Source organism: Natrix helvetica (assembly GCF_964273705.1).
Source record: "Natrix helvetica genome assembly, chromosome: 2".
Classification (NCBI taxonomy): Eukaryota; Metazoa; Chordata; class Lepidosauria; order Squamata; family Natricidae; genus Natrix; species Natrix helvetica.
This window is the reverse complement of record NC_138552.1, coordinates 191,616,549-191,639,940: the sequence shown is the minus strand read 5'-3', so window position 1 is coordinate 191,639,940 and position 23,392 is coordinate 191,616,549. Positions and strand designations below refer to the sequence as shown.

At 36.0% G+C, this 23,392-nt stretch overlaps 1 protein-coding gene across 8 annotated transcripts in view; it reads left to right on the top strand.

Annotated features, from left to right (window-relative positions):
* The window catches only part of FAM184A (family with sequence similarity 184 member A), a 52,659-nt gene that overhangs the window by 5,006 nt on the left and 24,261 nt on the right, over window positions 1–23,392 (top strand). For all 8 annotated transcript variants that reach the window (XR_014174409.1, XR_014174410.1, XM_081941715.1 and 5 more), the window contains 8 exons: window positions 4,971–5,825; window positions 8,933–9,068; window positions 12,206–12,387; window positions 13,178–13,375; window positions 16,490–16,612; window positions 20,265–20,426; window positions 21,772–21,897; window positions 22,282–22,428. Coding sequence is in view for 6 of the 8 variants with exons in the window: in XM_081941715.1 (XP_081797841.1) it covers window positions 4,971–5,825; window positions 8,933–9,068; window positions 12,206–12,387; window positions 13,178–13,375; window positions 16,490–16,612; window positions 20,265–20,426; window positions 21,772–21,897; window positions 22,282–22,428 (1,929 nt within the window). In the remaining 2 variants the exon portion in view is untranslated. The remainder of the gene's footprint in view (window positions 1–4,970; window positions 5,826–8,932; window positions 9,069–12,205; window positions 12,388–13,177; window positions 13,376–16,489; window positions 16,613–20,264; window positions 20,427–21,771; window positions 21,898–22,281; window positions 22,429–23,392) is intronic.

Sequence of the window (23,392 nt, the reverse complement as noted above, 5' to 3'; positions counted from 1 at the left end):
CATCTTTTGGTTGTCTGGATTTTTACAGCCTAGACATGGTATCTCTACTCTCCTGACTTTTCATGGTATCAGATTTGGAAATAGAAGATCATGTGCAGGTATAACACTGACCTGGCTGGTGTCCAGGGAGTCTGCTTATTATTGAAGCAGAATAGTTTGGGCAGGGAGGAAATAAGAGGCAGAACAATCAGATGTCTTTAAGGCAAAATGCCAAGGCTTTCTTTCTTTACTTGGCAGTTACTGGTGCAAATTTTAAAATTCTGTTATAAGGCAACTTATTTACCTGCTAGGAAAAAAAGCTAAACATCCCACCTACGTATTAATTGAGGGTGTAGAGAAATAAATAAATTTTGTTTATTCTTTATTCCTTTATTTGAATGATTTATAGAAGATGGCTGCCAAACTCATAGCAATGACTCTGGAAGACATACAAAAAGTTAAAACCAAAATGATAAATAATAATCTACATAACAAATGCGCAAGATTGAAAAAGAATGTTCCCAATTTTCAAAGAGAAATAAAAGCCATTTCATGAGAGAAAGTGCCACGTGGCAATAATGAACTTTAAATTTATTGGCCGCCCAACTGTGGGTGGCACACAAAACTAAAAAAGGTACATAAAAACTAAAAATATTAAATCAATAGGCAGCCCAAAATTAAATGCTCTAATAACAAAATCCATAAAGCAAATAGGGTCCGTTATTCAAATAACAAACATCAACTTCAGGACTGGAACCAAAGCCAGTTTTTTAAGCATTTTGGAACCCTAGAAGATATGGCACTAACTTTCTCTCTGAAGGGATGCTATTTCAGAGGGAGAAAGCTGCAACATATAAGGCACACTTCCTAGGTCCCACAAGATGGAAATATTTAGAAGAGCATCTACTCTGCTGGAATGTAGCACTAGGATGGCAAGACAAGCAGAGACAAGTGGTCTCCCGTTATCCAGGCCCTAGGCCCTATGTCATTATAAGGCTTTATAGGTAATAATCAGCACCTTCAATTGCACTCAAACCCCAACTGGCAACTACGCAGGTCACACATAAATAGTGATAAATGCCCACACCAAGAACCCCTCTCCCTTAATTGCTTGCATCTCTTTGAACCATCTGTTAGCTTCTGTGTAGTCTTCGAGAGCAACCCATGTAGAGTGCATTGCAATAATCCAACAGTGAAGTGACCAATGCAGGAGTAAATGTCTAAATGACACCATTCCTTTTATGAGTACCTATACACATTATAATATATCTATAACTCCTTCTTGAAGAGATTGTTTTTAATTAGGAAGAGGCAGTTGAGTTCTGATGTCAGATTGGAACCCCACTATCACAGAATTATGAAATATTTATTGGAAGTTAGTGCATTCAGAGGCTTATAATTTCTTAATCTAGAAAGATATAATGAAAAGAATATTTTAATTTTTAAATGTATTGTTACTATCTATTTTGTTTTGTTTCATTTTATTTTGTTTATTTTCTTAATGTAACTTTTTAACTGGCAAGTGCTTAAGGTTTTATTCCTTTCATTTTATTTGAACCTGCTTTTAGATGTTTTATTTAGTGTTGTAACTACTTTGCTGGTCATTGACCATAAATAAGTAAAGTTTAAAACATAAGAAAAACACCAATAAAATTAGTCAACCAGCAGAATTTGCTTAACCCCGAGATCCAAATATTTGCCTGAGGGAACAGTCAAGTCTTTAGTGCCTTGTGAAAGGCTAGCAGCTACAGTATATGTATATGTGAGAGAAAAGTGTTCTTGTGAGTGGAGAGTGTCTACTGATGAAATACTAACATTACTCATTGCTGTTATAATTATTTTTAGTTGGAGTTAGCACTTTATTTTTTTAAAATATCACTCAATTTCCTCCTTTTTTCATATCCTCTTTCATAGGATACTTTAATTGCTATTTTATCCCTTCATTTACAGTAGCTTTGAATTTATTCCACCTTCCACCAATTAAAAGTTGAGAGACAGAAATAGTTCTAAGTGGCTTTAAAATGCAGTTAGAATATTTTCCCGATGTAACTTTATTTGTGATGGAATACTTTGCAGTGATAAAAACAATTAAGGAGGAAATATGATATTATTGACTTATGACCACAACTGAGCCCAAAATCGGCATTGATAAGCAAGACAGTTGTTAAGTAAATAACATGTTTGTTAAGTGAATCTGGCTTCCCCATTGACTTTGCTTGTCAGAAGGTCGCAAAAGGTGATCCCATGACCGTGGAACATTGCAACCATCATCAATACATGATGCAAAATTTGATCATGTGACCATGGGGAAGCTGCAATGGTCATGTCACTTTTTTCAGTGCTGTTGTAACTTTGAACAGTCATGAAACCAATGGTTGTTATCAAAGACTATAAATATTTCAGAAATTTATGAAGTCACTATGCATTTTATTTTGGATTTTATTTTCTTGTGGTATACAAGCAAGCAGAAGCATAAAGGAGTATAAAACAATCAGAGCAATATGTAGCATATTCTACTACAGTTTTATTTGGTAAACTGTTAGCATCTTTGATCAAGCCAAATCTAAAAGATGCTAGAGAATTCCCAGAAGCATAGCATTCAGACAAATCAACCATTAATACCTATACAGAGATAAGCCACATTTACATACTATTCACATCACAGAGGGTGGGTGGGTGGGTGGGGTGATGGCTCAATGGTTAAAGACTTGGTTTCGAGACCCATGTGGCCTGCAACATGGTAAGCTCCTGTTACCTGTCCCAGCTCCTGCCCACTTAGCAGTTCAAAAGCATATAAATCAGAGCTGGTATTCAGCAGGTTCTGACCAGTTCTGGAGAACCGGTAGCGAAATTATGAATAGTTCGGAGAACCAGTAAATACCACCTCTGACTGGCCCTGCCCCCATCTATTCTCTGCCTCCCAAGTCCCAGCTGATCAGGAGGAAATGACAATTTTGCAGCAACCTTCCCCTGAAGTGGGGAGGGAATGGAGATTTTACAGTATCCTTCCCCTGCCCTGGGGATGAGCAGCGCCCCCTAGAATTGGACATGGCTGGACAGGGGATATCTTTACTTTCACACACTATTCAAAAGAGGCAATAAAAATATCTAGAAAGGAAACAAGAAAACTAGTACATATCTCCTCCAGCAGCTAACATTCAGATAAGCAATGATCAGCACCAGACAAGCAATCAAGCAGAAAACAAAAATGTAAGAACTACCATGGAGGAAACATCCCCACCAAAACATCCCCTCAAAAGTGGCAAGGCATATAAATAAGCAACAAAACCCACCATCATTGCAGTGGGTAAGAAAGGAGAAAATATTTTTGCACAAGAGAACCTCAATATTATAGCTTGATTCTATGACTCACAGACCTTAATTATTTAAATTAACTAGTCTTGTCTGTTTTCCAACCAAACAACACAATCATAGCCATGTGGTTAGCAACCACTTTGCTTAGTAGATTTGCCAGTCCCAATTAGGGTTATTAAGTGAGGACTACCAGTTTGTTAAAACGGGTTTTCATTACATATTTTCATGTGTGGATATTTTGATGCCTATCTACAATATGATTCGTTTTTCTGATTTAAAAATATAAACCACTATATCAGATATGGGTATATGGGCACTTAACCCTTTACTCCACTGCTCCCTATTTAATTCTCTTTTTCTCTCATTCACACTCTTTCATAATTTTCTTAATATGAATTCAAATGTGATGAAGAACTAGAATCATCATTGATGAGAAACTAACAGAGCTAATAAGCACCAGTCCTTGCAGTGGATTTACCAATTTTACATAGCCTTTAGGAATGGGGCAGTGGCTGTTTGAGATGTAAATAAAGTGCAAGTGGTCCTCTTGGGTTATATTATTCTCCTGCAGGAAGTACACTAAATGTTCTAGGCAAGTTGTTGTTGTATTCTGTAGGTTAACTTATATCATCTGTTATAGTATTAAATTATCGGAAGCCTTATGAGTTGTAATAAACATGGTAATTGATGCCTCTAAAGACTGAGAAACCAAACATTTTAGGTTGATATGATTATTGTCAGAGAAGAAATGCAGGAACAGACTTGAGAGCAATCCTTACAAGATTGAGTGGCTACATATTTCAGCTTTTGGGTGCAATTCAAGATAGTGGTTATCACCTTTGAAGCCCTTCAAGATATAGGCTATGAGGAACCACCTAGTTCCTGTCGTCTCTACCCAGTAGTACAGTCTAGCAAGATAGATGCTCTTCATGTCCTGTCAATTAAATGACACAAACTCATTTTGTGGAATTCTGAATGTGCACCAACATTGTTACTGTTCCTGCCCTATAGAATGACAGCCCCCTCCCTCAAAGATTGTGTGCTCCCCTCCCCCCACACCTCTGTTGTTCAGGGAAACTATTCAAAATCTTGTTCTCCCAGATGTTGGAGACAAGGTGATTGTAGAGACCCTTTTTGTTCCTTTGCCTGTTTGGTTTAGTTTTGGATACTTTGCTCTTCCAGTCTTTGTATCTTTACATGCTTTTTGGTATATATTGGTTCTTAGTTGCAGGCCCTTCAGAGTCATTTGGGAATCAGATGGCCAGATAAAAAGATGAATATATATAATATTCAATTGTCCGTTTTCTGCTTAGGTGCTTCATAGGATTTGCATCTTAGAGAAGTCTCAGTCTCGACTTCTGGCCAGTCTCTGTCCCAGACCTGATCTATGGAGAATGGTTTTTTTTGTTTATTTGCTTTCTGTTTCAGGTACACACATAGATTTAAATGTGCTTCCTCAATTTATGTGTAATTTAGCAGCTGTAGTACACATACTTAATGTATTGCATTTTAAAATAGTTAATTTTGCTGCCCATTAGATTTTAATTAGAAAATAGCCATTAATCTTGTATATTAATATATTTTTGTGTTATTCTGAACTGCACCAACAGTTTCTCATTGTATTATTTTGAAATAATTTATAAGAAAATATCTTTTTATATATTCATTATATGCAGGTAATATATGCTTTGAACACAAAAAATGATGAACATGAAGCTGCTATGCAAGCTCTCAAGGATGCTCATGAAGAAGAAATTCAACAAATTCTTGCAGAAACCAGAGATAAGATTTTGCAATATAAGAGTAAAGTTTCTGAAGAAATGGATCTAAAAAGAAAAATCCAGGTTTTAGAAGAGTCATTAGAAGATCACAAAAAGATGAAGCATCAAGCCTTAACTGAATTTGAGGCTTATAAGGATAGAGTTGAGGATATGCAACTCTGTGCAGAAGCTCAGCATGTCCAACGGGTTGTAACTATGTCACGTGAAGTGGAAGAAATTAGAAAGAAATTTGAGGAAAGATTACGAAGTTTTATACAACTGCAGTTACAGTTTGAGAAGGATAAACGTTCAGCTCTTGAAGATCTGAAAGCTGCACATAGACTTGAGGTCCAAGACCTTATGAAGACACATCAAAATCAAAATGTTACTTTAAGCAAAGGTCAGGAAAAAATGGAAGAATTGCACAGGCAGGATGTGGAACAGTTGAATGTTAAAATAGAAGAGCTAAGAATAGAAAGAAAAAAGCTTATTGAGGACTATGAAGGTAAACTCAGCAAAGCTCAATCTTTCTATGAACATGAACTGGATACTATGAAAAGATCACAATTGTTTACAGCTGAAAGCCTGAAATCCTGCAAAGAAAAGGAAGTGGAGCTAAGAAAGGAATTTCAGAGTCAAGAATCAGTTATACGAAAAAATCTGGGGAAACTTAAAACTGAGTTGCAAATGGCTCAGGATGAAGCAGGGGCTCTTCGAGAAAAATGCCAAAAGCTTCAAGTGGCTCTAAGTACCTCAGAAAACAGTGCACAGGTGAGATAATTATTGTTATGCTGTTTCTTTAACAATAAATAAATACAGTTGTTAGATTGATGTTGACAAATTTGCTCATGTTGCTCAGCTGGGCATAAAATCAGATTAGTTCACCTGCAATAGATTGACAGACAAGTAATTTCTTCCCATTTTATTTAGAGCTGTGACAAACTTTGCTTTTCTATATGAAACTGCAGTAGCTTTTCTTCTAATAGGGAAAGACAAAGGTAACTGAAATAGTTAGTGTTCTATTAAAATTAATGGTTTAGATTTTTAGAGCTCACTGCGGAAGCAATTTTGGTTCTAATATCCTTTCCCTTCCCTGCAGGAGCCACTAAACATTCTATTCTGTTTTATAACATCTACCGAGCTAAAGGAGTGGCTTAAGAGGCCACAGTAGAAGAAAGCAAGTAGGGAAAGTCTTGTTTCTCTAATCTAAGCGAAAGAGTAGATTTTCCCTCATTACATCTGGAACTTTTATGTAATTATTGTTGTTTATTACATGTACATTCTACCTTTTTCCTTATATACGCAAGTCTTCTTACTTGGGCATCTTCTCTGATGGAATTTGAAATGTTAGTGTATCTATATGCCCACATGTGCACAGATCAAAATATTTTTACTTGTTTAAAAATTATTGTCCTACCTTTTCCTAATTTTTCTTGGAATGAATATTTTTATAGAAATAATTGAAGAATGGAACTGAAATACAATGCTGTAAATGTCACTTGATTAAAAATGCTTCCCAAATAAAAACACTAAATACTGAATTGGATAAACGTTACAATATGGATGTGTTGTGTTTATGGAATGGCTGACACTTTTCTAAAGGTGTAAAGTTTGCAGCTGTACCTGACAATTGGAAAAAGGCTGTTTATAGTTTACTAATACAAAAGAAAACAGCAAGAACAAATGAAAAATCATAATGAGGTTATTTCATTAAGGCTGACTGGAATGATGCTTGGAAAAATTATGATTGAGAGTTACAGTATGTGACAATGAGTCAAAGCTGTGAAGTACACTGTAGGATATATACAGCAATGTAATGTGTAGGCAATGTGTGGAGACTAGATTTTTGCTCTAGATAGTAAGAAATGCATGAATATGAGAAAGTTTATGTACATTTGTTGATTTAGAGAAAGCATATGATGGATGCAGTGAATAGGCTTGAATTGTGGAAATTTTACATGAATACAAAATCAACCATTGATTGCTGAATGTACTAAAAATATTAGGCATAAAAATAATACTTTGCAAATGGTTCAGTACTAGCCAACAAAGTAAGACAAGTATGTGTAATGCCTTTTGTTTATTTAATGGATTTGTGGATAAATATATCATGAATGTTTGTGGTGAGATTTGTTATCTCGTGCTAATTAGTGTTGAATTTTGTTGACTTGCATATAGTCTTGAGCAATAAAGGCTGAACTGCAATTTAATTCATGGTTATGATTCTTTGTGTCATGTAGTCAGTAAGTAAATCCAGCTCCTGCAATTGACTTTGCTTGTTGGAAGCAGTCTGGGAAGGTTGCAAATTGTGATTACATGACAGCAAGAACTGTAACTATCGAGGTCTCAAACTGGCGGCAGTGGGCCGGATGCATCACATGTAGGCCATGTCCACGCCAGCTGCGCAAATGGGAAAAACATCATGAAACTTCACGTGACAGCGACGTGATGCCGCAAGTTTGACACCTGTGTACTAGATGTTTGCCAAGCGCCTGAATTGTGACCACGTGACCATGGGGGTAGTGCAATGGTCATAACTTCTAGGACAGGTTGTAGGTTACTTGTTCCAAGACCACTGTATTTTTTAGCTATCGTTAAACGAATGGTTGTAGTCAAGTACTGCCTGTATAGTTTTAAAATAAGGAGGAGTTCTGATAGCGCAGTGGTCAAAATGCAGTGTTTCAGGCAAACTTTCCACAACCTGGAGTTTGAACCTGACCAGGGCTAAAGCCTTCTGTCCTTCTGAGGTTGGTAAAATGAAGATTCAGATTGTTAGAGGCTATATGCTGACTTTATAAACCACCTAGAGTGTGTGTGGAGAACACTATGAGGTAGTATAGAAGTCTCAGTACTATTGCTACTTGTCTAGATATTACAATATTGAGCAGTTTTAAGTATTTTGTACTTACAAATTTGAGAAAGATTATTGTGCTAAATGTTATTTTTTTGCCCAATGGTATTTTCACTCTCATCTTCTTGCATTTTAAGCACTTATCAGTTTTCCCTTGTTGTCATCTAACACAGCCTGAAGAAATAATTAAAATAATATATAATTCTGATTTGTAATAAGTAACAAATGTATTAATTGGTTTCAATCTTGCTTCTAAACTGCATTTTAAATTGTCATGGGTTTTTTAATCGATTTTTATTTTTAATGGTATATTTATACCTAATTCACATTTTTTCAAATTTTATATTAGCTTTTCCTAGGGCAAAATGCTAACATATCTACAGTATTATTGGAAAATTTAGTATAACTTGTAAAAATATCCTTAGCATTTTTTTCAGTATATCATTACTTATATCATTAGTAACTATATTATGTGAGTTACTATATTAGTAACTATATTATGTAACTATTTTTGACACTTCACAAAGACAAATGCTCTTTTAAGGAATTTTCTTTTAATGAACCTATTTGATTTATCCAACAGTTTTTGGAATTTTGGGATTATCTAATCTCTTTATAATTTAATCTTTCAGTGTATTTCTTTTATAATATTATTATAAAATTGTAATATTTTATAATATTGCAATTACAAAGTGTAATCCAGTTTTTATTTTCAGTAGAAGAATAAAATTGATGTATGTTCAGCAATTTATCCTCCCTTTGTATCTATCTGCTTTACTTTGGATGGGATTATTTTGCATCTGAGATTGCAATAGGGCTACACATAAAGGTGGAAAAACATTGAAAACCTTTTTCCTTCTTTTGCATATGAAATTAGTTTGCAACTGGAAGAACATTTATCAGATTCCACACAATATCTTTTTTTAAATGGCCTTTGTAGGGGCTTTTATGATTATTCCTCTAAAAGGCAATATCAGAAAAATGAAATAAATCCAGAGTTTTTTTCTATTTCTCTCTGTTTTCTTAGGCTCTTCAAAAACAACTAGATGATGTCAAAGAGGAGGAAATGTCATTGTTAAGCAAACATAAAGAGGTTGAAATTGAGTTAGCAGCTACAAGAGAACGCTTACAACAACAAGCCACAGACCTAGTGCTAAAAGCTAGTATGTGTGTATGTTTCTATTATTTTGTATATAATCCATTTTAAGTTATTATTGCTAGAATGTTTGCTCCTAATATTTGATGCATAAGAAAAACGTTAACTTTTTCATACAAAAGTATCTTCATTTTTTATTTTTATTAAAAATGATTTTATTTATTTTTTAGTCTGTTTCCATTGTTTAGGCAAAAAATCAGATCCAGCACAATCTGTAGGGTTCGTTATTTACTGAGGCTTACAACTAGCAAATATGCAGATGATTGCAGTCTTATGACCTAAGACTTACTTAGCCAATAAACCTCCTTACAGAAATGTTGGCAATATTAATCTATAAATCTATAATTCCAATATAACTGGAAAAACACTGGGGAAGCAGGGTCTGACAGTTAAATCTAATGAATTATAAGCATATGGAATTATTTTTCATGTTTTTCTGGAAATATGTTACAGTTTGAATTTTACAAGATAAAATGTATTAAGAACTCAGAACTCAGAATTTACCGTATTTTTCAGAGTATAAAACGCACCCTTTTTCCTCAAAAAGAGGCTGAAAATCTGAGTGCGTCTTATACACTGAATACAGCATTATTTCTCTCTCTCTATCCCTCTACCTACCTACCTACCTACCTACCTACTCTCTCTCCCTACCTACCTACTTTATTTCTCTCTCTCCCTCTACCTACCTACCTACCTTCTCTCTTTCCCTACCTACCTACTGAATTTCTCCCTCTCTCTCTCTATCCCTCTATCTACCTATCTAACTACTCTCTCTCTCCCTACCTATCTACTGTATCTCTCTCTCTTTCTATTTCTCTCTCTCTATCCCTCTACCTACCTACCTACACACACACTCTCTCTCCTTATCTACCTACTGTATTTCTCTATCACTCTCTATCTCATCTACCTACCTACTTTTTAAAAAAATTCGCCTCTTCAAAACCTTGGTGCATCTTATACTCCAAAAAATACGGTAGTTAATTTGTGTATAACATGCAAAAATGAATATTTAAAGAGTCCATTTGAACAAAATATCCCCATTAAAATAATTATGACTCAGTATTTATCATCTGACTATTACAATGGCCTAGTTCTGTTTTTTAAACTGGTTGGATTTTGGATACCTGTTATTTTGTACATGAAATGATATACCATGTTTCATTCTAATTAACTATTACCCCACATCTATCTTTTTATGTGAAAGACTATAAGGTTCATTGTAAATTTTGCTGTAGTCACACACTGCAGTGTTTTGTTCTTTATTACCTCTGCGCATCATTCAGCTAATATTTGTTGACGTTAGCTACTGTTCCAGCTAACAAAGCTAGGTCTGGCAGATTGTGGATATTATTAATATGTGAAGGACCACAAATTTTCAACCTTTGTCTTAAGTGATTGAGTAAAGGATCCTTTACTTTTTATCTTTAATATAGTAAATTGGCAGTTTCTCTATTTCCGTGATGGCAAACCTATGGCACGCATGCCACAGGTGGCATTTCTGAGGGCACATGAGGCATGCATGTGCGCACTGGCCAGCTGATTTTCGGCCTTCATTTTCTGCCGTTTTTCACCCTCCGGAGGCTTCACCCAATGTGCAAACCGGAAGTTCAGAAATGGACTTCCGGTTTGCATGTTGGGCTGTTTTTCGCCCTCCGGAGGGAGAAAAACGACCCAACAGGCAACTTGGAAGTCCATTCCTGAATTTCCGGTTTGTGTGTTGGGCCGTTTTATGCCCTCCCCAGGCTCTTAGAAAGTCTCTGGAGCTTGGGGAGAGTAAAAAATGAACTAAAGGGCCCACTGGAAGTCAAAAAATGGGTAGTTTCTCGCCTCCAGAGGGCCTCCGGGGGGAGGGAGGAGGCCATTTTCACCTTCCCCAGACTCCAAGAAAGCCGTGTGTGGGGCAGCACGGGGGGGGGGCATTAAATTGTGGAGGACACACGGGCATGCTTTTGGCACCCGAGGCGAAAAAGGTTCGCCATCCCTGCTCTATTTTATTTGTTTTGACAGTTGAAGACATTAGAAATAGATACTGTATTCCACCCCAGTTGAAGAAACAAGGGAAATTCAGATGATGCATAATGTCTGCAAAATGTCCATAGACCTGTCTTTCAGTATCTCACCACTGTTTCCTAGGATCTACTGCTTAAGATAACTGCCTCATTACAGTAAATTCTGAAAGAATTTAGAGTCATTTTGACACCTTTTTTTCTAAAAATGAAACTAAAATTCTTGGTGCCTTAATTTGTTTCTAATTATCTTATAGGCATAGACATTGATTTCTTTTTTTTAAAGTGTGATATATAACAAACCAGAAAAGGATGTCTTTTTGATAGCACCTTGTTTTTTTTAAGCAGAATTTGTTTTGCATTGTATGGGAAGCCTAATAAATAAGCAGTATTATAAAGATAAGCATTTCAGTCTCCTATATAGCTAATACAATTTTGTTTAGCGAGTAATAGCAAAATATAGAGAAAATGTATATAGAGAAATATAGTATATTTTTCACAACTTTAAATCATGAAAGGTTTATGTGATAACATCATAGAAGTGCTTCCTAGAGGTGGGGTGTGGCCGGTGAACTCCTGAAATATATTTCTTTCTACACTTATCTGATTGTAATTTTGGTTTAGATAAGATGGCATTGTAACAAGAATTAATTCTTTTTAAAAGCATCTGTTTTTATGAGAAGCTTTTTTCACTACTTCTCTTATGAAACAAGTAACATCACAATAGGAGATTAGGAGCTAAATCATGAAAATACGTACAGAAAGGAGCAAAGTCACCTTACTTCAGATTTCAGCTTGCTTCTGTTGTACCTCTGGTCAATGAACCAAGTCTAACATTGCATGATATTGTAGTGGGGCATTCCAGAATATTTTCTGTTTCAAATATGTCCCAAAATGAATGGGATTAAGCCAAAATCTATATAACCATTGTTCACTGAATAAAATAATGCCTGGATTCATACAATACCTGGAGTTATCATCTGCATTTACAAATTTCAAATGCCTATACTCTTACAACCCAGTAAGTCAAAATCAGCCATATTATAGCTTGATACATTATGTGAACCAGGCCAGTACGAGAAGCCATTCAAGTATAAATATTAATATTCCAGAAATACTTAATATTTCATTTTTACAGGTCATGTTGGAATGCTTCAAGCTACTCAAATGACACAGGAAGTTACAATATCTGATTTGGAATCAGAAAAATCTAGATTAAAGGAGAAATTGTCTCAATTGGAAGAGGAAAGAAATGTGTTACACAGTAAAACACAAAGTCTAGATGAAAGACAAAGGCAGCAACTTCTTACATTGGAGAAGGTAAAATATTCATGGGTGGGTTAAAATGAAAACTGAAATTATGTAAATATGTAAACTATTTGTTCTCTTTGAATGGCCTCCATGTTTTTTTTTAAAAAAAACCTTAATATTCAAAAGTGTCACCACTTGCATAAAAGCTGCATACCTTGAAAGGACACAATTTTGATCTTGGTACATAAGAACTATGGTAGTATCTTGAAGTCTGCTTGTACAACTTATACAATTAATGCTATTTCATTATTGTAAGCATTAGTCGTACAAGGTGTTAATTAGCAGTTTCTTAATCTCAATATCTGGTATAACATACAATTGCTATTGCATAGCTGATTAAACTACAAGCTGTTAGAAATATTTTGGAAGTTACAGTTAATGAGGACAAGAATTCTAGATATGCCAACAATCACCATCTTCCACTAGTGTGAGAAATAAGGTTTCATTAGTATGTGGAAAAGGCAGGGCAATATTCCAAATTTATAATAGAGAATACGAAAGACCTGCATCCTGATTTAAACTGAGGGCATTTAGCTGCTTAAATGTGTAATAAAGATTCATATCTAGATCTGCTATATTAAGTGAGCTTCTATGTGCAGGTCAGCTGAAGGAGAGAATCTGAAGACTTGATTGCCTTATCATTCCAACATCATTCATATCTAAACTATGATATAGATTAGATATTGCACGCATAGGAAAAAATCACAATGACAACTTAAGTGTAATGAACTCAAGACTATATAGTTTTCAAAATAAATTTATCTCATTTTGATTCTAAGTTGTATTGTTTAAATTAAAGAGAGTAAATGAAGCAAGGGAAACACAACAAGAATATTATGAAAAGGAGTTAATGAAATTGCAAGTCAAACTAGAAGGAGAGACTACGCAGATAAAAGAAGCTCATTCCAAGGCTTTGGAGGAGTTGGCATGGAAACATAATACTGCTCTTGAAGCAACACATAACAATGCTAACAAGGAAAAAAAGAAATTGCAAATGGTAAGAGAAATATTTATAATGATTGTTCCTGTTTTACTATAATAACATGTGTTGAGTTGTGTTTAATTGTAATAGCAGATTTTAAGTTCCACATATTTTGCAGCAAGAAAATTTCCAGCTTCACAGATTATTTTAATCAGATAGAATAGACCAGTGATGGTGAACGTTTTTCTGCTTGGATGCCAAAAGGGTGCACGCACGCCTGATAGCCCACACATGTGTACCCACACTCATAATGCAATGCCATCTCCCCCCCGGCATATGCATGCACAAACTCACTGCATCCCCCTGGCGCATGTGCGCAGGCCTCACTGAAACCTCTGGACTTTCGGTAGCCTGTTGGGTCGTTTTTCGTTCTCCCCAGGCTTCAAGAAAGCCTCCTGAAGCCTGGGGAGGGCGACAAACTGCCCAACGGGCATACCAGAAGTTTATAAACGAGTTCCGGTAGGCCCGTTATACCCGTTTTTCACCATCCACATACTCCAGAGGCTTTCCTGAAGCCTAGGGAGGACAAAAATGGCCTCCCGCTGCCCTCCGGAAGGCCGAAAATCAGCTGGCCAGTGCACGCATACACACTGCAGCTAACATAGGATAACGCCTCGCATGCCCTCAGATATGGCTCTGTGTGCCACCTAGGTTCGCCATCACGGGAATAGACTGTTAATATCAATTAAATAACCCAGACAACTCTTTTTTATTGCTGATATTTAAAAAGATTAATTAATTTTTTACAATATTTTGCACCGCTCCTATAAATGGATGACTATGGATGACTGGAGTTTCATGTAAGACTATGGATTGGGATTGTTTATAAATTCCAGAAGGACTTCAGATTGGTAGTAATTAATTAGCTTCTTGGTCATTAGTTTTGTCATTTGGTCTGCACATCAAATTTAAAAGTAAAACAATAAAATAGGCAAAATTACAGTTTATTATATTTATTCAAGGGAAAGCCATGGCTCAATGGCTAAGATGCTGAGCTTGTCAATCAGAAAGGTCAGCAGTTCGGTGGTTCGAATCCCAAGTGCCATGTAATGGAGCGAGCTCCCGTTACTTGTCCCAGCTTCTGCCAACCTAGCAGTTCAAAAGCATGTAAAAATGCAAGTAGAAAAATAGGGACCACTTTGGTGGGAAGGTAATAGTGTTCGGTGCGCCTTCGGCGCTTAGTCATGCTGGCCACATAACCACGGAGACTTCTTCGGACAGGAGTTGTAAACAACTAGCACATATGTGTGAGGGGAACCTTTACCTTTAGTTTTATTTATTCAATAATATATTATTTAGATATATTAATCAGATACAATAAAAATGTAGCACTGAAATGTAGCACTGAAAAAATTAAAATATGTCAAACAATTTAAAAGTTAACATTAAAAGCAATCAGTCTAAAATAAACCAGTTTTTATGATTAAATCGATTGGATTAAGAGTATAGCATCATAGACAAGAAATTTTAGGGCTCAGGAATTACTATAGAAAGATCCTATCTCTTGCATCCATCTTCTCTCTCTAGCTAGACCATTTGTTTCAACAGAAAAAAATGTCATGGAGACCAAAATCCCCATTGACGTATATCCTAGGTTTACTTCTTTTATGACTAATCCTAATATTGTACTCATATTGTAGAATAATCTAGAAGAAATCAGGTCAAATCATCCAAGTTACTGATGGTTATTTTGAATTTCCTTCTATAGAACTTATTTGCTTTCCTTTCTTTGGGAAGGACACTCATTTCCTTTGGCAGAGATAAACTGATTTTTATTTCCTTTTCTGTCTTCTATACTTGTAAAATTGCTGCAGCAGTTGTCCCAATTTTAGTTACATAAAGAAAACAATGCATCAAAAAAATCCATCACCACGAAAATGGTTCTACTTCTAAACATATTAACTACCATTTATTCCGGCTCTCTGTTTCATGTTTGTTATCCAAAGAGAAAATAGGTAACTCATTAATTTAATGCTTAATTCACAACTAAGGTAACGGAAGAAACTTTGGTGAGGAGTTTTGTCAAAAAAAACCTGGAAGTCTAAATAAGCAATCTATTAGATACCTATCTATTACCTACATAGTACTTCACATTAAAACACTATAAAGTATAGAGATTTGGCAGCTTCTTTTATTAAGCTGTAGTTACAGTTGCCCTGATTGCCCAACTCCATCTATCTGTAGAATTAGGTCTAATGTGCCAGCTGTGAAATTGCTGAATTGAATGAACATGGCAGTAGTTACCCATATTTTTTATAAAACTTGATTTTTTTAAATTGTTTAAATTATTTATAAGGTCACTCTTCTTTTGTATCATAACCCTGGACAACTCATGGAAAGAGCAATGAAAGCATAAAGAGGTAATGAAACCAGCACCAAAATTCCTGGTAACCATAAAAAAGCCCTTTTCCATGCAAGTAACCTTTGACTGATGACCTTATTCACTTAATAATGGTTCAAAGTTATGGTGGCCTCAGAAAAAAGTGACTTATGACCCATACTTGTATTAATGACTGTCATATCCTCCCTGATCACATGATTTCATGTGATGGGATGCTTGGCAACTGGCTCAAATTTACAACCAGTTGTAGTATCCTGTGGTCATGTTATAGTGATTTGTGATCTTTTTTTGCCAATTTCAAACAAAAAAACCCCTGGTTTTGCTTAACAACTGCCATCAAAATTGTCATGAAATTGGGTCTGACTTGACTTATGACTGGGGGAAATGATATGGAGCTCACCTACCCTATTCGATTTGATAGAAAAGGCAGGCACCGTCAGGGAGACAGATAGTCCTGCAAATAGCCTGGTCTTGTGCCATTCTGAGCCTGAAAGGGGGTAACCAATACTATGAATTGCATCCAGAAAGAAACTAGAAACACCTCATGCAGCAGAGGTATAATGTGGACTTGATTGATGAATTATCTTTCTCAATAAAAATCTTTCTACGCTTTAAGGTTATCTAGAGAGGACTGCCTTAGATACATTTGCTCTCTGAAAACAATTTCTGGATTATATCAGAGACTGAGCAGGAAAACAGAATATAAATCGTTAAGCAATATTTTTGAAGAATATAATCAATAAACAATAGAAGACTTAACATTTTTCTGCCTTGTTTTGTTTTTTAAGGAGCTGGAGCAGCAATTTGAGAAAGAGAAACAACATTTTGAAGATGAGAAGAATCAGCTTCGACAGCAGTTGGAAAGCCTAAAGGAAGAACTGACTACCAAATTGACATCCTCCAATCACGAGGTAAGAATCAACATAATAATATTACCTAATGCTGTGTGCATTCAAGTAAGTTTAATTATTAATGTTTTTTTCTTAATTGGTATTTTAGACTTGGATTCATTCTGTTCTGCTTCTTTTTGGCTAAAATAACAGTTCTGTTATTTATATATATATATATATGTGTGTGTGTGTGTGTGTGTGTGTTGTATTCGGGTCTTTTCCCATGTAAGATTGAGATTGTCTTGGCAACGTTTCGGTGAGGTCTCCCTCGCTATCTGCAAGCTGGGTTTATATATAAGCTCTGCCACGCTTTAAGCCGAAAACACCAGTCTGAAGATGGCGACAGAGACCTCGCCGAAACGTTGCCAAGACAATCTCAATCTTACATGGGAAAAGACCCGAATACAACAAGACCAGCATACCTACACCCATGAAAATCTACGAAAAAAATCTTACCTCTATGGGGACAAAACCTTCCTGCTCACCAGGACCTACGAGAAACTTGAAGTCCGAAGAGCCACCATCTTATGTGACCTCACATTCCTACGCAACTGCCGAGACAAAAGCCTTATCCCCACATGCTTCCAACTAAAATTCCATTCAAAAACCTCAGTCACCGAAAGTATCCTGAAAAGAACTGAATTAGCCCTAATCAGAAACGAACTCCACAGGAAAAGATTCCTACTAGATCAAACCAACCAAGACTACTTACTCTTCACCTCAAACTCAGCAACAAAATCCACCCAGCGCTCTGGGACAAATCCAAACAACTAGCCCTCTGGAGAGCCGAAACAGAAACCTCCCACAAGACAGACACACACACCAACAAACTCCACAGACTAGAAAAACAACAGAAGCCCAACCCCACTCCACAGTAATTCATGAAACAAACAACACACAACATATCAGACAGAACCCTCACCACAGCTGAAATCAATGTCCTTTCCAGAGGATTCAACTTTACAGTCGCCCCTAAATGCATCCCCACTGAAGACATCATATGCTGAGTTGAAGCTACACTCACCAAAATCAACCCAGATGAAGCCAATAAAATCAGACTTGCAGTCAGCAACATCCTTTGCTCCAGCAATTTACAGCAAGAAGAACAAAAAGCACTCACCAACCTGAGGAAAGACAACAACATAATCATTCTCCCAGCAGACAAAGGTAACGCCACAGTGGTGATGAACATGCCTGACTACCAAGCCAAACTATCCAACCTACTCCAAGACCCCACTTACAAATCTCTAAACACAGACTCCACCACCTACCTGGAAAAAACCACCAAATCCAAAATAAAAGCCTCTCCCATCAGTGAAGAGATCCAGCAAAGATCATCCCCAGAGAGAAATCTTCCAGATGTCCCAAATTCTATGGCCTCCCCAAGATACACAAAGAAGGAACACCACTCAGACCCATAGTCAGCTCCATAGGCTCACCTCTACAGAATCTTGCCAAATTCCTCGCCAAACAACTCCAACCCTACGCAGAATCCATCACCTCACCCGTACAAAACTCACTTCACTTCATAGAAACAATAAAGAAACAAAACCTACAACCCAGCGACCTACTCGTGAGTTTCGATGTCATATCCCTCTTCACCCAAGTGCCTATAAAAGAAGCCTTGACAGCTATCCAGAACAAACACAACCCCCCTAAACACATCTTGGACCTGACCAATCACTGCCTAACCAACACATACTTCATCCATAATGGACAAAGATACAAACAAATAGAAGAAGCACCCATGGGATCACCCCTCTCACCCGTCATCGCAAACTTATACATGGAACATTTTGAAACTAACGCCTCAGATAAATCTGAACACAAACACAAACTCTGGCTTAGATATGTTGATGACACTTTCGTGATTTGACCACACGGGAAAGAAAAACTGGACAACTTCCTCACACATCGCAACAGCCTACACCCCAAAATACAATTCACTATGGAAATAGAAGCAAACAACCAACTTCTCTTTCTGGACATCCTAATCTACAAAAAACCCAATGGCTCCCTAGGACACACCATCTACCGGAAAAAAAACACACACCAACTACTACTTAAATGCACAATCCTATCACCACCCTGCACAGATCAACTCTGTAGCCAAGACCCTCATCTCCAGAACCAAACACCTAGCTGACAAAGGCCACCTGAAAACTGAATTACACACTCTCACAAACGTATTAATCTCCAAACGGATTCCAAAGAAAAACAATTACCAACCGAATCCGAAGGGAGATTGCTCCCAAGAACCAAGACACAGAACAGGACAACAGCATCGCCCTCCTCCCTTACATCAAAGGCACCACAGATAAAATTAGCAAAATTCTCCACAAACACAATATCAAGACAGCCTTCAACACTGACCAAAAAATAGCCAATATCTTAAGAAACCCCAAAAACAAAATCCAGCTAGAAAACCAAGGAGTCTACAAAATACCATGCAAAATCTGCCCTGCAACATATATAGGACAAACAAACAGGAGAATAAATGCACGCATCGCAGAACACAAGAACGCAGTAAGAAAAAAAGAAAAAACTTCCTCCCTTTTCCAGCACTTTAAAGCTACAGGACATGAAATTAATTTTGAAGGAACCAAATTAAACTCCAAAACTGAACACTTCAACAAGAGAATAATTATGGAAGCTATCGAAATAGAGAAACACCCACACAACATGAATAAACGTGACGATACCTCCCACCTACCAGACATCTGGAAATCAGCCCTAGTCAACAAACGAGCCCCACCCACTACCCAGGCCGTTACAACAACACAAAACAACAATGGACACATAGCCAGACCAATCAGCACCAATCTACTAATCATGATACAACCACACAGCCTATCAATCCACTTACTGAAACAAAGCCAGCACTCCACATCGGCAGCTCCGACCACGCTTTAAGCCGAAAACACCAGGCTGAAGATGACGAGTGAGATCTTGCCAAGACAGTCTCAATCTTACATGGCAAAAGACCCGAATACAACAAGACCAGCATACCTACACCCATGAAAATCTACAAACATACACACACACACACACACACACACACACACACACACACACACACACACATGTATAGAAATAAATGCATTATTTTAGTGCCAGAATTTTATATCACTAACAAAACTAATAGGCTACTCATTCAGTGCTATTTTATATATGGAATTCAATATTACAAGTGATAATATAACCGCATTTGATTTCTGAGTGTCATATACATGTATATAGATTACAGATGAATTTCTGCTGTCAAATGTGGTTAATATTATATACTTTCTGGCTATGCACTATTATTATTGGATTTACTTTGGGGGGATTATTCCCTCCCCTATTTCTTCCCTCAGACTTTGATATAACTTTTCACTAGTATTTTCTATCAGAACATATGATGCTGGTAATAAATATGTTATTTATTACCAGCATCATATAGCACATACATAATGTTACATACATAGTGTATGAATGTTAGATATATATTATGTCTTCATTTGTTTTACATGTTTTAAGAACAGTGTTTTAATTAATTTTGGGTTCAGTATATTAAAATGATATATAAATGAAGATCGAAAATGTAAGATAAGTTCTGAGAATCTAAATATACATTCATCAAATCTAATTTCTTTTTTTAATAAACAATCATTATTTTCTTTCTGTATTATAGGTGGAGCATCTACAGGATGTCTTAAAAAAAAGTGAGCAGGGCCTTAGTAGTGCAGAAGGGCACATTTCTAACCTCCAAGAAACCCAAGAAATATTGCAAAAGGAATTAGAACTAACCCAGGCAAAACTAAGAGAAACCGCTGACTCCTTGCATAATGTTGAGGTAAATTCAGAATTCTATCATATGTATTCACTCCATTAGGCAAGCTCAGGTGGTCATATGACCTTCCATGCCATATATGGAGTAATATATTTTATTTTATTTCTTGAATATGACAATGGTTTTCAGCCTATTTAGAAGTGTGTTAAACAACATAGTGGATATTTCTATTAAATAATGCTTGCTAATACAGTTGTTTGCAACCTTGGGGTTTACAATAGATCTACCATAGCAGCAGTTGGCAGGAGCAAATGAAAGTGTTGCTTTCATGTTCTGTTTATGGTTTTGCTAAGATATTGGTCAAGCTAGGCTTTATTTAGCAAATATTGTATCTTTCATAGTGGTTAAACTGTGGGTAAAGGTCTGTCTCACCTGTTCCGATCAGCAGGCCTGGCATAATTACAACTGTTCCTCCTGGCAAATGCACTATTAACTGGTTATTTTAGGGGTATTGTTTTTAATTTATTGTGTGTGTTTTAGGGGTTTAAAATTTAAATTTATATTTATATATACTGGCTCTGTACAGTTCTTTTAATTCCATTTTAACCTCCTCCATTCCAACTGTACATATTCAACTTTTATTGTATTTTGATATATTTTGCATGGACTGTACACCGCCCCGAGTCCCTTTTGGGAGAGGGGGCGGTCTAGAAGCACGGTAAAATAAATAATAATAATAATAATAAATAAATAAATTACATACATATCAATGTTTTGCAAACTGTTCTTACAGTTATAGACAGGACTCTGTGTTCTCCCTTCTAATATTTATATAAAGCCGATGGGTGAGCTCACTCATGACCATGGGGTGGGATATCATCAGTAATCTGATTATACCCAACTATATATCTCTGCCCTTGGCAAATTAAGTGATGTGGTGAATCTTAGTGTCCAGAGCTTGTGAAGGACTGAATGGAACAGGGTAGGCTTCAACTGAACATCAGCAAGACTTAATAGTTTTGGGTCTTACTTGTTCTAGGGCTATACCATTTTGGCTTTTAGGCTGGGATGCCATCTAGGATGGCACCAGGCCTGGGAATCTTTGGGAACTGGAGACATTCCTAGATGATTGATATTCTTCCTTTTTCTGGGATTTGTATATTTATTTTTCCTATATAATGGTCTCATTGTAACAATTATATTTTATCATTCACCATGATTTATTTTATTTTATTTATATTCTGTGTTATTTAATTGCTGTATGCTACCTAGATTTGCTTTGTTTGAAATGGGCAGTCACATTAAACATTTCCATGTTAATGAAAAAATACTAATAATTCTGCATTTTGAAATGCATTAATGTTATTTCTTAGCATAATATTGTTATAGATTTTTATTTTATTTTAAGGGGGAATTAAATCAGGAGAGACAGCACCATGAAGCAATGATTGTAACCATGAGGGAAGAAGAAAAATTAAAACTCGATAGAATGGCTCGTGACCTGGAAATAAAATGGACAGAAAATCTTCGGCAAGTATTGTTTCCATTTATTTTCTCTTTTAAAGAAATGTGTATCTTAATAAAAAGGAGCCAATTCGGTGCAGTAGTTAAGGCATCTGGCTTAATACCAGGAGACCCTATGTTCTAGTCCTGCCTTAGGCATGAAGCCTGTTGAATGACTTTGGGTCATTCCCTTTCTCTTAACTCAAAGGTAGTGGCAAACCACTTTAGAAAATCTTGTGAAGAAAACTGTAGGGACTAGTCCAGGTAGTCACCAAGAGTCAAAAACTGATTCAAAGGAACAAACATATAGCTTAATAACAATAATTTTTTGACCAAGACTGTGCATTTCAACAAGGTTTCTACAATGTTTTAAATAGTAGAATAAGTTTTAGCTTTGACTCTCTTTTTTAGGCAGGAATGTACAAAACTTAGAGAGGAATTGAGACTTCAGCATGAAGAAGATAAAAAGTCAGCAATGACACAACTCTTGCAACTAAAGGAGAGAGAAAAAAATGCTGCCAGAGATAGCTGGCAGAAAAAAGTAGAAGATCTTTTGGATCAGGTAACCAGAATAATTAGTTGATAAATTAATGTCACTTTTAGATTTATTGAACTGAGATTTTTGTTGCAAAATTAATTCTCTTAAAATTTGATAAAAATAGTTGTTAAATTTGATATGAATTGTGTAGATTTCTCTTTATGAATATATGATTCAATATTGTTTAATTAATTATTAAAAATAGGAATGTGCCATACAACCAGCACACTAGAATGCTTCCTATAAAGGTTATGACATCATTAAGTTCTGCTCAATGTATAGTGTTACTTTAAAAAAACTGGCAGGAACCATTCCAGATTTTTAAAAAAAATCTATAGTAAATAAGTTAATAGGTTCTAGATAAATAAATCAATATATTCAATTACAGAGTTGCAAAAATCACAGTAAGGGACAAGCAAGGAATTTATTGAAGCTTATTCCAATACAGATAGTCCTTGACTTATAAATCACGATTGAGCCCAAAATTTCCATTGCTAAGCAAGACAGTTATTAACTCAGTTTTGCCCTATTTTATGGTTTTTCTTGTCACAGTGGTTGTGAATCACTGTAGCTGTTAAGTTAATAACATAGTTGTCAATGAATCTGGCATCCCCATTCACTTTGTTTATCAAAAGGTCACAAAAGGTGATCACATGACTCTGGGATACTGCAACTGTCATAAATAAATGTCAGTTACCAAACATCCAAATTTTGATCATGTGATCATAAGGATGCTGCAACAGTCCTAAAGGTGAAAAACGATTGTGTTACTTTTTTCAATGCTGAACTTTGAATAGTCACTAAATGAATGATTGTAAGTTAAGAACTACCTGTATAATTGTTAGCTGATGCACACATTTCTTCTGCTAGCAGACACTGGAGGAAGCATGTATCTTTTTTTATTCTGTCACATGTTTTAAGAATTTCAAATTGAAACCTTTTGTTTCTTTTTCTGAAAGAAGTAAATTAGCTTCATCCATTACTAGTA